Raw genomic sequence first — 15,779 nt, 5'->3', positions numbered from 1 at the left:
GATAGCAAAAAAATAGCTACTAATATGCTTTTGGTGACAAGACACTTATTTGAGTGGTCCATCGCTCACCTATATGTAACTGGTGAGAGCGCGCCGCCTATTGGTTGAAATCTGAACATGCACTCACAGATATGAGTCGGCGCAAAAATGTGGTTTCAAAATTAAAACTACACCGTACGAAGCCTTGATTTTCTTCAAAAGATGACCCTTACACGCAGGCGCGCGTTATATATAAAGTAATATTGAGCCACAACAGGTCTCGCTCGCAACTACGTACTGTCAGCAGCCACCGACTCCATTTCCCACCTGGAAGAAGTCGTGTGTAAGCCTAGACCAGGGGTGGGCAAACTTTTTGACTCGCGAGCCGCATTGGGTTCTAAAATTTGACAGAGGGGCCGGGCCAGGAGCATTTGGAGGGAGTGTTTGGGCCGGAAATACTCCGAACAAGTTATGTCCATAATTTATAAAATCACTTCAAATGACTTCGACTGAGCGTATTTGACAAAGATTCCACAGCATATAGCTATAGTTTACTTTTTAAGACTTGCGCTGAATATATGAAGTCTTGTTTTCGAGTTGATGACGATCCCCATGTGACGTCACGTTTGGACCGCCCCTGACCGAGAAAGCGACATACAATGCATTTTGGGTACTTTGTTTGGTCTGAAAACTTCGTGTTAATCCGTGTTGATCCGTGTTGATGGCGAAATTAGAAGGAAAAAACATAAATAACGCCATGGTGAATCGTTGTGTGTTGCACCAAGACAACTACAGTAAAGTCTCGTTATATCGATATCGGATATATCGATAGTCCCGGTTATATCGATACTATTTCTATGCACGCACGGAGAAAATTACATGCAAACAGGGTCGGATATATCGATAGTCCCGGTTATATCGATATTTTTTCGGACTCCCTTGAATATGGATATAACGAGACTTTACTGTATTTGATATTCGCTGACACAAATTCCCAGCTGACAAATCAGCCCATTTCCAACGGCGCTTGGGCGCCATCTTCTGCTTTTTCTGGGTGCTACATTGCTGTCATTGACGGCTCGAATTGATATGGGAGGACTCCTAGAATCAATTGCAAACATTTATGCTTTCCTCTTCAGAAGAACAAGAACAAGAAAACATCTTCTCCGAATCTGAAGCCATTGTTTTGATTCTCAAGCAAGGCAAGACGTCTTGGCGTGACGTCACGAACAGAGGGGTGGAACCTTCTGAAACTGACCATTTCCGGATTCATTATGACGTCATTTTTATTGGTGTTTTTCATTTAACTAAGAATATCAGCCTGCCTGTTTTGGGTATTATAGATGCTATAAAACGTTTTTCTGATGTCAGTGGGAAACAAAAACAAAAAATGGTGCCGGTTGTCCTTTAAATGTAGTATGTACAAACCTCATAGCACAGTAAGAACACTACAACCCAATTTATTAACTGTCTTTCAAATGTGAAAAATATCCCTGATCAGTTAATAAATTTGTCTCAAGGAATATGCAAGATATGGCATTTACAGACTATTTCGCAGATACTTGGAGGAGGAAATGGAAATAGATTAAAATAACATATGCACTGTGATTTATCAAGATTGCGTCTGTTATTAATGAGTTTCAATCGAAGGTGCAAAGTTAAGAAATCAACATTTATTGAAAAATGGAATCACTTTCAACATTCAAAACATATTATTACACAACGAAAGATTCAAGCTCAATAATACCGACTTGTGTTAAAATCATAGATGGTTTGTCCTGACCGCGCGCTCAACAAACTCCTCACTGACGCTCTCGCCTTCACGCGCAAACCATACACGTGTACCGTCGCCGAGCACACAAACATAGACTACCTGCAGTTGAAATTTGCATACTCGGCTCGGCAGCCAATCAGAAGCCTGCTTCTTTCTTCCGGACTTTCGCAAGCGTTACAAAGTCGTGCAATTGCATGTCATTTTCCAAAATAGATGCACAGAACCTCAAACTAGAAGAAAGATTCAAAAGAAGCTAACAACATATGTGACGCTACAAAACGTAAATTTACATTAAACCGTGACTGTAAAGTGTACGTGAGACTTATGAAAGGGGCTTAGTGGCTCGTAGGAATCAATGCAAACGTTGCATTGTGCACCACCGTGAGAATCGACTACTGTAGCAAAATTTACAACCATGCGCATTTGCAGTAAATTAAGCAAGGTAGCATTTGTAGTTGGTGCATTCTTGATTAAAAAAAAAACTTTATATTTTGTGACAATGTTTCTTAATGGGATTGGTCTCATTTTGCTTCAAGTTGGGAAAAATGGGGCAGGCAACTTTTCAGTTATCTGCCCTGTTGTTCGCTAGCTTTTTGTCATGAGTTTTAGACACTGTTTGTACTATAATTTGGGCAAGTTCGGCGGGCCGGATTGAAAAGCCTAACGGGCCGTATGTGGCCCGCGGGCCGTAGTTTGCCCATGTCTGGCCTAGACTGTAGCACCTTATAAATTGGTGTGCCTAATATTTGGAAAACTTGTATGTATTTATATATTATATTTGGAAAACTAATTTTCATTTATTGAAGGTATGCCTTCAATAAATGAAAAAGTTTGAAAATACACCATTCATTGTGCCTTCTACTCCAGTGCGCCTTATACACTGGAAATAAGGTACATTTTTATTGAAGGTGATTAGGTCTTATGTAATAACTAGAAAAATTGTTATTGGGAGTTTTTTGTTATGTACATTTATGTTCGTGCTATTGAACAAAGCACCTTTTGGTAAGCAGAAATGGAGATGTAAAATAAACACTGCAAATTCACTCAGATGAATACATTAAAAATGACTTACTCCATTATCTGTTGAACAAATAAATAAAACTAATTACAACAGTAATTAATTCATTCCTCCAAGCACGATGAAACAATGCACAGACATTGCGGAAGCTTCTTTCAGTGTGGCATGTACTACTTAAACAATTGGATTGAAATTTCAATGACATATCCCTGTCGGTTTATTATCGTTTTCTTCATATTCTAATTCATGTTAGAATTTATGGTTCTAATATTAATACACCCCCCCCCCCCCCAAAAGAAAATGTGACAATTCATTTGAGAATGAAAATATATTAAAAGGCTGGACCCATGTTCAATAATTTGTGACCAGGTGGCAAAGGTGTTACTGAATGTAAAAGAAACCTCTGCACGACCGGACAAAAACAGTAGAGCAGGGGTCGGGAACCTTTTTGACTATGAGAGCCATAAAAGTAAAATGTTTAGAAATGTTTTTCAGTGAGAGCCGCGCGCACACACACACACACACACACACACACACACACACACACACACACACACACACACACACACACACACACACACACGCACACGCACGCACACACGAGCGTGCGCGCACTCACACACAAACACGCACGCAAACACGCACGCAAAAATGTCAGAATGTATTATTTAAAATAACTTTGTGATAGTACTCATCGTTAACATGAATGGTTTTCCCTTCCTCCTGATTGGTAAAAATCCAGCCAAACGATCGGAATGCAAGTCAACTTGCCAGGTCGATAGGCGAAGTTACTGCTAGCTAACCTGCTCACGGCTCACTAGCTTCCATACTTGCTTTCCGCAATAGACTTCTCGCAGAAGTATATTGATGCTAACGTTAGCATGGGGCTATTGGGGCTTGTTAAATTGCCACTGACATTCGACTGCTTCATCGATGGTACTGTTTCATTGCAAATTAATCAGAACCTTTTCTCTCCACAAAGGCGAATCCTCCGGTGCATTCAAGCTGAAATGGACTCGTCATTTTGTTGCACTCATCGGGCTTTTTTAAAGGGGCGTTTACTTGTTTCAACATGACGGCCAGTATCATCCAATCAAAATTGCGCTTTCGCTAACTGCAGCCCCAACAGGAAATGAACAGCGAAAAAGCGAGAATATGTATTTAGTTTTATTGGAGAGCCATACGCAATCATCAAAAGAGCCATATATGGCTCGCGAGCCATAGGTTCCCTACCCCTGCAGTAGAGTGGTACCTTGGCTTACGAACTTAATTGGCTCCCAGACAGAGTGTGTATGGCGAAAAGTGTGTATCCCCCCCCAAAAAAAATTACCATAGGAAACTATTGAAATTAGAATAATCCATGCCCAGGTCCCCATAAAACATAATTTTCTACTTTCTAATTTTCTAAGCCATAAAACTACACAAAAATATACCTTTTTTATGTATAACTAAATGTGCTATGGTATTATGATTAAAGAAATAAACTGTACTGCATAATAAAGTTGTTTTCTTTACCTTTGTGATGGTCATTGACGGCTTGATGGAATGGAGTGGCTGGTTTCATCAGCACTAAACACGATGAGGAACGTAACCTTCTTCTTTCACCATCTTGAGGAATGATCCCTTGTCGGTGCTTTATCTGTGATAATTGTATCTAGTTCCTCATCACTTGTGTTCTGTTTAGCTGGGTTGATAGCTTTTTGCCTCAAGTGTACAAATGGCTTGTGCGGGTTGTTTGTGGAGCCTGATTGATGGAATATTTTAACCTTGCCTTTGAACTATCAAAGTTGAAACTCACTGTCGTCTGCCTGTCTCTCTAATGTTTAACCCTCCCCTCCACTGCTGCGTTCTAGACCAATCACGTGGCTTTAACCGAAGACTGGGGGTGGGGAATCGAGGACAAAAACAGTCAGCTGTCATTTTGTTGTTAGAAGAACGGGCTCGTTCGCGAACGTCACATCACTCATTGAGGCAGCTCCGTGTACGAAAAGTTTGTATGCCAAGGTAAAGTTCATATGGCAAGGTAAAATTTTCATAAATTTAACGTTCGTAAACCGAAATTTCATAAGCCAAGGGGTTCGTAAACCGATGTATCACTGTACATCATTTTTTGTGAACTTCACCTAAATTGCAACTCTGCAAGGGGATCGAATAACAATGGGTGGGGGTGTCACAAGAGATAAGGAGGATTTTATGGGTCTTAATTAATGTTCAGCATGGAGTGATGTGAGAACTTTGCCACCGGCTGTAGAAAAATGCATTATTCATGTGCAAGCAATCACACATTGTACATTGCACCACCTTCCTGAAAATAGCTACTTGGTGAAAAGGAGAAGAGGAAAGTGTTCTCACTTTATAGAATCTGAGATGGAAAGTGCCACGTGCAGCGTGTTTCGGAAGGAATTTGACCATTTTGTTTTATTTTGTGAAATAGATAGATACTACAGGCGTGCTGTAGAAGTGCATCAACAGACAAGGGACATACAGTTAAGGCAAAATGAATCATTTGCTGTTGTCCTACCCAAGAGACAATGACTATGGGGGTATTTGGTTGACTTTTCAGGCAAAGGTGTCACCTTTAAGGCATAAATATTCTGGACCTCCACGGAAGAGTCAACTCCTAAACACAGCAGTGCATGTACAGTACAAATCCAGTACGCCGTTTTCAGTTGCAGCAAACGGAAATCCCAAAGCGGCGTGTGTCCTTCAGTGGTCATTTCACCTTTGTTCTGACATACATTCAACCGACTGCTTGACGGGTGACAAAAACAAGTGTTTGGAAAATTGGTCCATTGCAACTGGTTCACATCAGGACAAACAATGTCCCTGCATATGTGCTTTGTCCTCAATCTTTTCAAAAATATACTTAAGTTTGCTTTGAAATATTTTTGCTTGGAATGGCATTGGCATCAAAGTTGACAATATCTTCTTGCAATCACCAGAAGTCCGGAGATTAATAGAAACCATGCAAACAACAAAGCGTCATCGCGTATAGAAAAAAAACCCAAAGACTCACAGTGAATAATTATAGTTTGCCTCTTCGTACAAAAAGTTCAGCAGTCTGTTTCAGTCACTCATTCACGTCAAGCATATTGTTTGCGCTTGTTATCAGTGGTGATTTAGTCCACCTGAAGATACGCATTGAATGTGTGTGTTTCTCAGTGACTTGACCACGCAAACCCGATTAAATGAGCGTATTGGGGACACAGTCTCTGGGTTGTTCTTTGGTCGTGTTCCTCCATCAAAATCTATACATACGTGTAGCTTATCCTTTCTACTGTACATCTGCACAAAGAAAATAAATTAATAGTCCAGAGAAAATACTTATACAGCTCATACAAAAAAGCACGCTGCTGTCCTAAGGCAAATGGGCTTTGTGCTCACTTGTACCAAAACAAAAGAATAAAAATACTTCAAACACCACCTCAAGAATCCTGTGTGTGAATTGAGTGGGGGCGGAGGGGACAAGACAGCATTTGTTAACCCTGTTGGATAGTTTTGGGGTCCATTGTTAACTGCTTGGAGGGCCACTGGTTAGGAAGTATGTGGTCATTTCACCTTTGCCCTTCACTTTGACCAGTCCTCTGCAGTCTAGCTTGTAGCCATTGTTGGCCAACACGTGGTAGAGGTCCGTGGTCACCTGGGAAAGAATCGTCAAAATATGTCACAGCACAATTGGTGGGGGAGGGAGTCATATATTTTCATTAAACAACTTCACATTTCACATAATGGAGATCTTATGAGGTCTTAAAGGACAACCAACGTCACTTTTTTGTTTCTTAACTGACATCAGAAAACGTTTCATAGCATCTAAAATACCCAAAATGCAGTATGATATATTTATTCAAATGCAAAAATGCAAAACACCAATAAAAATGACTTAAAGTGTCCAAAATCTGCAAAAAATTGAGATGCGAATTGGGCATTTTCAGAAAGTCCCGCCCCCAGTTCGTGACGTTACGCCAAGACGTCTTGCATTTCTGGAGAATCAAAACAATGGCTTCAGATTCGGAGAATATGCTTTCTTGTTACACCTCCAGTTATGAATATGATTCAAATAGTTTTGAAGAGGAAAGCATACATGTTTGCAATCGATTAAATAATTTATTCCATGCCATTTTAAGGCAACATTGGGGAGAAACGGATCACCAGAAAAGAGGCACAAAATGATGACCTCTTGTGGCCACCTCTGTTTCCACAGGCTGATAAGTTCCTTATATGGAGCTTGCAGTCAGTGGAGGCAGGTGAGGCAATGCCTCACCTGTCATCATGGAAAGCTGTCATGGAAATATCAAATGAAAAAATCAATTAAACAGTTAGATGTATTTAGTGATTTGTACTTTAAAGTTCTTGTCCATTTAACTTTACCGTTTTAGGATTTTTTTTCAAAATCGCTGAATTTACCGTTCAAAAACTAAGTAGAGACTAGCGGTGATGTCATTGATGACGTCAGTGCCTCACCAGCCATGAACCTCACCGCACGTCACTGGGAGCTTGGACACCCTCTTCAGGCGGCTTTTGGGTGCAACGCAAGGTTTTCAGACCAAACAATACAGCAAAATACATTGACGTGATAGAAGGACTGCTACAATGTGTCTTTTTTCGGTGTGGGGTGTTCCTTTAGTGACGTAACGTACGGACTCGTCACCAACTCAAAAACAAGACTACCTGAATATTCAGCGCAAGTCTTAAAATGTAAAATATAGCTATATGCGGTGGAATCTTTTTAAAATACGCTCAGTAGAAGTCATTTGAAGCCATTTTACAAATTATGGACACAACTTGTCCGGAGACGTCGGTTGTCCTTTAAAAGAAATCATGTGCACAACATGCTCATTTATTTAAATTCAGTAAATACAATTACAGCCAATAGCCACTTTGTCATGGTTCATTAATATTTTATTTATATATTTTAAGCCCAAAATAATCTAACATGCATATTTTTGGAAAGTGGGAGGACACCAGAGTAACCAGTGAAAACCCCCACAGGCATGGTGAGAAAATGCCCCCGTTGCATTAACTCATTCACAGCCAGTCGTGCAAAAATGTGTCCACTCCAGTGCCAGTTTTTTTTTCCAGTGTCACTCGAATTCCACGACCCACAGAATATTGAGTTTTAGGACTACATAAACATTCAATGCAGCGTAAGAAACCATACTCTTCTTTCATCGGAAAAAAACAAGTTAATTCCAAAATGATATGGGTCCGGAGTTATAAGATCTTGAAATTAGGGCAGCTGTCCAAATACAATGCAATGCATAAATATTGGTTGAAGCTATAACAAAGCGCTAACATGTAAAAAAGGGAAGGAAAAAAAAACATTGCCAGAGGCCATGGCCAGCGCTTTATCGGCACCCAAACAAGAAAAACAAAATTTGAACAAATTTGGCAATGGCGCTCAGCGTCATAATTTCGTTTCCCGAGTAAATTCGGGAATGGCAGTGAATGAGTTAAATAAACTGAAGCCAAACTTTGGACGCATGTAAATTACATCTGACCGAGATTGACGTTTTAAAAGTAGGATCAACACCCCATTCCATTCCTTTGACATTCATAAACTGCATGGTGTGTGTGTGTGTGTGTTACCTGAATGTAGTCTGGTACTCCGGTGCTGTCCATTCGACTAGCGACGTTGACTGTATTCCCCCAGATATCATATTGGGGCTTCCGGGCTCCAATCACCCCAGCCACCACTGGTCCCATGTTCAGCCCTGAGAAACACAAGTCTGTCATTGGTTCACAGACACAACTCAATCACTCGGAAAAACTTGAGCAAAACAAATGGCAAAAGCCAAGCTGTAAGCAGACAGAGTAATTAATATCTTACCAATTTTCATCTGGAAGTTATTGAAAGAGTGTTCGTTGATATATTTCATTTGCTCCCTGAGCCTCATGGAATAGTCGGCCAGCGCTAGAATGTGTGATCGACCCTCTCGGTCGTAGCTGGATACATTGAGGCCGGAGGCGGCCATGTAAGTGGAACCAATGGTTTTGATTTTCTCCAGTTGACGGAATCTCTCCTCACTGATGATCTGCCAAAGAAGACAAGATGAGACCACACAAACTGCAGAAAATAACAAACTGCAACACTATAAAAAACAGACAATCATATTAAAGTGAGCACATATAAACCATAGTATGCTTTCAATTGATTTAAACCTATGAAAATACACTATTATTAAATATTCCTTCACACTCTGTTTGCGGTTCTCTCAATAAGAGGAGAAGGAAGCATCTCGCGATGATGCCAAACAAAATAGAGGTGAAGACAGCACCAAGTATAAATGCTTCAAGCCCTATAAAGGCTTGGAGTCACTTTCGGTGAGAAGCATTTTTGGTTATGAACGACTTCTTTTGAGGAATAATTTTTTTGAAGGTGAATCCCAGGGCCCCAGAGCAAAGGTTTACCCCCTCCTCAAATGTAACAATTTAAGAGGGGAGCTGTCCCAATTAAATAATGTAGTAAATTCAATCAATCATATATTCAGATAAACTATAGTTTTGCTTGAGTTAAAAGCAATTATGAACCCAATGGAAAAAAAATAAACATTTCACTGAACGACCAGTTGGTTTCATTTTGTGTCATCAGTTGAAATTTACTGATCATTTTGACATAAAATAGGATGTATTCTGAAAATGTAAATGGGAACATGTTCAAACAAGCCATGTAATAATGAAAGTAGGCTAGTTTCATGGAAACATGTGGAGCAGCATATCGAGTCTAATGGAAGTAAGCATAAATGTTATAGTAATTTGAAACCCATAAACAACGGGAGCACAAACACACAAAGCGCACTGAAAGCATCACGCATATAGTCTCTTTGTGGGAAAATGAGCCACGAGCGATCATCAGATGTGCCATGAGAAATAATCCTATTGCACTTAGTTTGGCAGACAACAATTGCTTATTAACCACAACTTTGATTATTTAGCAGACAGACTGAAAAAGCCCACCTTTGCCATCTGTTGGAGACTAACAGAACAGAATCATGACAGAACTGGTAATTGGTGGGTACAAGGGACGACCTCATCAATTACTCGACGTCACATCCTTTCCCAAAACGGCACCGTACATTTAAAGTTAACAAGGGCATTATTTGGGCAAATCCAAAATATGTATTTAAAAGAGACAGAAGCGTGAGGTCATTTAGAAGCTACAAGCAAACTGCAGTGAGCACAAGGATAGTCATCTAGATAAAATAAACCAAAACCATTTTTACGTAAATTTTAAATTAAAAAAAGTGGTGAAAATGTAAAATGTTTTCCCTGAATAAAACGAGACAGTTTTGTTGACTGTTTTCTCTGGCTAAAATTGTCAATTTAGAGTTGACTAAACTTGACGAACAAGACACGGTGAGATTGACTTAATGTGCAAAAATTAGTAAGCGGCACTGAAACAAAAAGACAGCCTCAATTCTGTGTTAGTTGTGGCATACACCACCTCCTAGCGACTATAATTTGTTTATTTTTGTGCCTGGATGTTTTTTTCCATTCCACACATGGCTCAAAGGGCATCAGCCACTGTGACTCTCCGTGCCCCCTTACGTAATTGTACCATAATTGCTTCATTTTTCTAATGTTCACCTTAATTTAAATGTTTGGCTCCCAACATACAACAAAAACTTAAATGGACTGACGAACGGCTCTTAACTAGACAACCTGATAAGCCCAGGACACAGTGTATTTTTGTCCATAACCCCGATATGGTGGTTTCACCTCATCGAAATCGGCGATGATCTCGTTGAGCAGCCGGAGACACTCGACACCCTCATTGTTGCCCTCCAGCTCCACGTAGAACTCGGAAAAGTTGCAGATGGAGGCAAACATGACAGCAACGCACTCACACGACTGGTAGTACAGCTCGTCATTGCGCCGTTCACGAGCCAAGAAGTGGCCGGCGACGTCTTTGGGCAGAATGTTGTGGAGCAAGCGGCGGTTGTACGCCTGCAGCTCCTCCATCTCCTCCTTTTCTTCGGTAGCCTGCAGAGGGTGTACAGAGCCTTAGGCTTATTCTTTATTTTATTTCATTCTGCAGTTTGTGAGACAGCACAGACATTGTCAATACTCAGCCTCAAAAGATAATTTCACTTTACAGCATGATTTTTTTGGCAGACTGGCCCATCACAAATAAACCATATTTAAAAACTCACAGGAAGTCGACAGCTTTGGGTTGGAAGACAGCCAGACGATTGGTGCCTTCTCTTCTACTGTTTGCTGTACTGAATCCAACCAAAGTTTTCTATTATCTTTTGATTATTCATCGGGATTAGCACCAGTACAATTCTTATTTTTGTTTTCAATTTCGAATTCATCACCTGTGATGGGAGAGCGTTCAAGTACACATACTTTGTTTTTATAATTAAGAAGGTTTTGCAAGTGTCTTTACTTTACTTGAGGAGTGAGTTTTGGGACCGGTTATTACTTTTACTGGAAAGCCAAGTGTGGTTGAGATTTTGATCGATTGAGATTTTTCCTCTTTTTTTTTAGATCAAAATCAATTTGTGGTGAAACAACCTTATTTTGAAATTGTCTTCATGTAATTGGAATAAATAACCCTGACCGATACACATTTTTTTTTAGTTATCACTAGCTAATTTAGCAATGGTCTTGTTTTTCTTATGCTGAGTCCAAACGCAGTTTTGGTAAATAAAAGAGCGAAGGTATTTTGTTGTGCCAAAGGATCAAATTTTGCATCATTTATAATGGATTATGTTAAAAAATAATTTGTAGCTTTTGTATTGAAGAACATTTCCAAGTTGAATGTAGTTTTTTTCTTTGTTGTTGATTGTTATCACTTTTTTTAAACACTGTATCGATCATCTTGGGTGTGAGCAGTTTTGCCACCTCTGAAAATTTTCAAGCAATCCTCTAACAATCAGCATCCAGCCAAATTTACCTGCAGTTTCCAGAGGAAGTCAAGGCGTGCGGTGGATTCCACCTGCTGGCCGTGCAAGTACAGCGCCAGAACAAAGACGGTCAGGATGATGGGGGTCATCACCTTCAGGGGCACTTTGGACACGCTCTCCAGACTGAGGCCAGACCATCAGTTCATAATCACGGTCAAGATAGGCAGGAAACCCAAACAAGTCAACTTACCACTGTTCTGTTGTGGTATTGAAAGCAGGCCTAAAAAAAAAATAATAAAGATATAATTAGCCTGACTGTACTCCCCCACACAATGTGCAAATTATAATACTTCAAATATACTTCATCCATATCTTCCATAGTCCTGCTGACATTGATATCACACTTTGCATATTATGTCTAGACAAACATTACCACTCACATCCACAGCTAAGGATGATATATGGTCTTCAATTAGTCGAAGAAGAGAACTCAAAATAACGAAGGCCCGAGTCTGGATTTGAATCCCCAGCGTTTCAACTGTTAGACAGAGGTGCTAATCATTTGTCCTAACGAGTCGATAAATAATAGCAACAAAGTACGAAAAATCTAATTCGTTAGATCAGGGGTGTCAAACTCATTTGACACCCCTGACCTCGGTAGATGTCAAGTGGGCTGGACCATTAAAATGATACCATACATGCTATAAATAATCCACATATCATGTATTTCACGAGTTTTGGTGTATTCTGCCATGGTATTTCTCATCAGGCTAATATCAGTGTCTGAAACTCATGACAAAAAGTTAGTGGACAACGCTGACAAGTTGCCGGCCCGGCCATAAAGTTGCCTGCCCCATTTTTCATAACTTAAAACACAAAAAGACATCTAATTGCCCAAAAAAAACATTGTTGTGAGGTACAAAGGATTTTTTTAAATTAAGGAAGTACCTACCCCAAATGCTCCCTTGCCTAATTTATGGTAAATATCCCTTGCTGAAGATTTTGCTCCAGTTGTCGTTTGTCGTCATGGTGCACAATGCTTGCCTTGTGTTGTCTGCTCAAAGCTACGTGGACTCCTCTATCTAAGCGGCTTTCAAGACTCTCAAGTACACTCTTCAGTCAGGTTGTAGTCCGAAGCACGAAACAGGCTTGCGAAAGAGGAGTCCACGTGGCTTGTAGCGGTTTGTTTGTAGCTTTTGCTTTATTGAATAAAGCAAACGTTTGATTTGAAAAAAAAAACAACAAAAAAACGTTTTTTTTTTCTTGAAGAAGTTGTCGGCCACCCGGGCCGAGACCTTTTGAAAGTTGTACGCCTGACGTAAAAGTTGTACGCCCCGGGCCACCGGGCAGACACTGTTTGAAACACTGCTAATATTAGCATTAGCGTGTGGTTTGTCAGGACATACAAGTTCAGCTGCCTTCAACATGCATCGTTTAACAAAGTCGCCGTCGGAATACTTCTTTGATGCTAATGCCATTTGGCTAGCAATTAGATAGCTGGCGTTTATACTGAATTATATACTATTAGCTGTCTAGCTAGCTGGCTAGCTGTTGGCTATCTGGATATCTATTAGCTAGCTATTCTATTAGCTATTAGATAGCGAGCTTTCTATCTATTTGAGCTACTTCCGGGTTGAGTGACTGTTGGCACGTGAGGCTGCCGCTGCTCACCCATAGAAAAACGTATCCTGTGACTGGAAAGTGACCTTGAGAGTTTTGAAAGGCGCTTATGAAATGAAATGTATTATTATTATTATTATTATTATTATTATTATTATTATTATTATTATTATTATTATTTTACTGCTGCTTCACTGACTTCTCGGCGGAGAACTTGTCTCTTCTCAGTTGTCCTTGCAAGCACTCACATTTTCCTCTGTCATGAGTCTGACATTTTGGCTAATGAGGATGTTGAAACCGCGGCTGAAAAAAACCCACAGTTGTTTTCTTCTACGTTGATCGAAACAGCACCACTATATACCCTGGTGGACAATCCTTGAATTGAAGCTCATTAAAATGTGAATTCCATGTCGTTTGTGCATTTCTACCACTTTTAAATGATCCTGCGGGCCTGATCAAACCTCCTTGGGGGCCAGTTCCGGCCCGCGGGCCATATGTTTGACACCTCTGCTTGAGATTGAATGTCCATAATCTGTTCAGTCACTATTTTATTTGGATTTCATTTCTGGATTTATGAACAAATGATAGTGTTGACTTACAGCGAGTTTGCTTTGAGCAGCAGGTCGGCATTGTCGAACAGGACCACCTGAGGCCATTCCACTAGCAGGAGGAAGACAAGCTGGATAAGCAGCATGAGCGCTAACTTCCCGATGCTGCTTATGTGGAGGAACACTGAGCAGACCAGCAGGGTCAGCAGGACGCTGTAGCTGAAATACTGCAATTGGGCAACCACTCAGTGATGCAAATACACAACAAATCTGCATGAGTGGAATAGAAACAACTGTACTCTTCTTAATTGTTGAAGAACATGACATCTTTTCTCCAAATACATTTTTTATTTTAGGTTTAGATTTTCAATTATTTGTGTCTGTTTAAAAGGGTCTGAGCTGTTGGTGGTTACACAAGGGTCATTGTCACATGTGGCTTGCGAATGAACATGTTAGCCATCGGTCGGTCACTTGTCGGTATACAAAAACAGCTCACCAGTGGTCAAGAAGAGTTCTGTTGCCTCCATTAAACCTTTATGCAATATAATGACCTGGAGGACTGACAAGCTACACTAAGCCCCCGGGCCTGGAAAACCCACGCAGGCCCAGAACATGCAAACTCCACACAGGGAGGCCAAAGCAGGGCTTCAACCAACGACCTCCACATTATGAGGTTGACGTGCTAACCACTGGACCATTGGGTCGCATAATTAAATCGTTTATTAATTTTTTTCTTAATCTTGGGGACCTCAATAAAGTAAAGTGTCTCCTTTTTCAACAACGCTCAAACTGTAGTCCGTGCATGTTATACATCTCTGAGTCTGCCAGTACAGGGTGAATATTATTGGGCTGAGGATTGATCTGATGCATTACATCTGTATTGACAACTTTGTCTTGACAAGATGGTTTGCAAGCCATCATTTAGCTTTTCTGATACGTTCCTAATTTTTAATTGTGTGTATTGGTATGTATGCATGTATGTATGTCCAGTATGTACGGTGTTATGTAATCTATGATGTGCTGCATTGCACATCAAAAGCTAGGAGACCCACCTCAGGGAAAGGGCAAGGTACAACATGGCTGGAACACACAGTCACACCGTCCTTTGCCGCCAGGGTGAGATTGTGCAGCAGACAGAGCGTCACCGTTGTGTTGCGCTGCTCGTCAGCAATGCATTCCTTCAGTTCAGTTCTGCTGCATGTAAACTAGAATACCAGGAATTTTACATCAGCAATAGCTCCAGAAATAACACTCAAAGAGCACAAGTTGGCTTTTTACAGGAATCTCTGGAGCAGACACAAAAAGCATACAGGCGTACATTTGCACACTCACTCAACACAATGGTATCCTGGTGTACTGCTGTCAACATCAAGTTGCTCAGCAACCAGCGGCCAAACAAAATGGGGGAAACATTGATATGGGGGCTTTACAGATAATATTGTTACTTTTGCATAATGTGTAAAAGTTCTCTTTTTACAAGAGCCGAGTCAGCAGACAGAGACCACAGTTTTCCACTGCTTGAGACCAAATGTTTATGCATTGCAGCTAATGACAGTAGACAAGCTTCATTTTGCTCCATGTGTCCCTTTTTCTCTCATGTCGTCCACTTGAACGAAATGTGATAACTTAAATGAAATGTGTCTGATTGATAAAAAGATACATTCTGGGCAAAGTACACATAGGAGACCCACTTTGTTTGCTTACAAATGTGAGAACCACTTACCCAACATGATTTCCCATAAAGGACATATTCAGAGTAATTAATCAATATTAGTTCAAGCGGTTACATGTATGAGCCTGCCAAATCGTACCATGTTAGCGAAGGAAGCGATGAAGAGAAGAAGGATGGTGAAGACAGCCACCAGTGTACTGTTGGCACGGGACTGCACAATCTTCCGGGTTAGCGTCTGCAAGGTGACCGGGAAGAGCTTGTAGATGCACAGACGGACAACAAAAAGCAGATGCTACGTTAGCTCCAATCACCCATGTTACAT

At 40.6% G+C, this 15,779-nt stretch overlaps 1 protein-coding gene across 1 annotated transcript in view; it reads right to left on the bottom strand.

The window, feature by feature from the left end:
- Nucleotides 1-1,632: 1,632 nt before the first annotated feature.
- LOC148903245 (adenylate cyclase type 6-like) overlaps nucleotides 1,633-15,779 on the bottom strand; it is a 73,320-nt gene continuing 59,173 nt past the window's right edge. The window contains exons 15-23 of the mRNA XM_088998489.1: nucleotides 15,597-15,713; nucleotides 14,838-14,990; nucleotides 13,837-14,012; nucleotides 11,868-11,897; nucleotides 11,668-11,800; nucleotides 10,488-10,751; nucleotides 8,599-8,803; nucleotides 8,358-8,482; nucleotides 1,633-6,411 (exon numbers count right to left, since the gene is read on the bottom strand). Of these exons, the coding sequence (XP_088854615.1) occupies nucleotides 6,283-6,411; nucleotides 8,358-8,482; nucleotides 8,599-8,803; nucleotides 10,488-10,751; nucleotides 11,668-11,800; nucleotides 11,868-11,897; nucleotides 13,837-14,012; nucleotides 14,838-14,990; nucleotides 15,597-15,713 (1,332 nt within the window). The 3' untranslated portion in view covers nucleotides 1,633-6,282. The remainder of the gene's footprint in view (nucleotides 6,412-8,357; nucleotides 8,483-8,598; nucleotides 8,804-10,487; nucleotides 10,752-11,667; nucleotides 11,801-11,867; nucleotides 11,898-13,836; nucleotides 14,013-14,837; nucleotides 14,991-15,596; nucleotides 15,714-15,779) is intronic.

Source organism: Hippocampus bargibanti, linkage group LG01 (genome assembly GCF_051943395.1).
Source record: "Hippocampus bargibanti isolate YZ-2025 linkage group LG01, ASM5194339v1, whole genome shotgun sequence".
In the NCBI taxonomy this organism is placed as follows: Eukaryota; Metazoa; Chordata; class Actinopteri; order Syngnathiformes; family Syngnathidae; genus Hippocampus; species Hippocampus bargibanti.
This window is presented reverse-complemented; position numbering and strand designations above follow the sequence as displayed.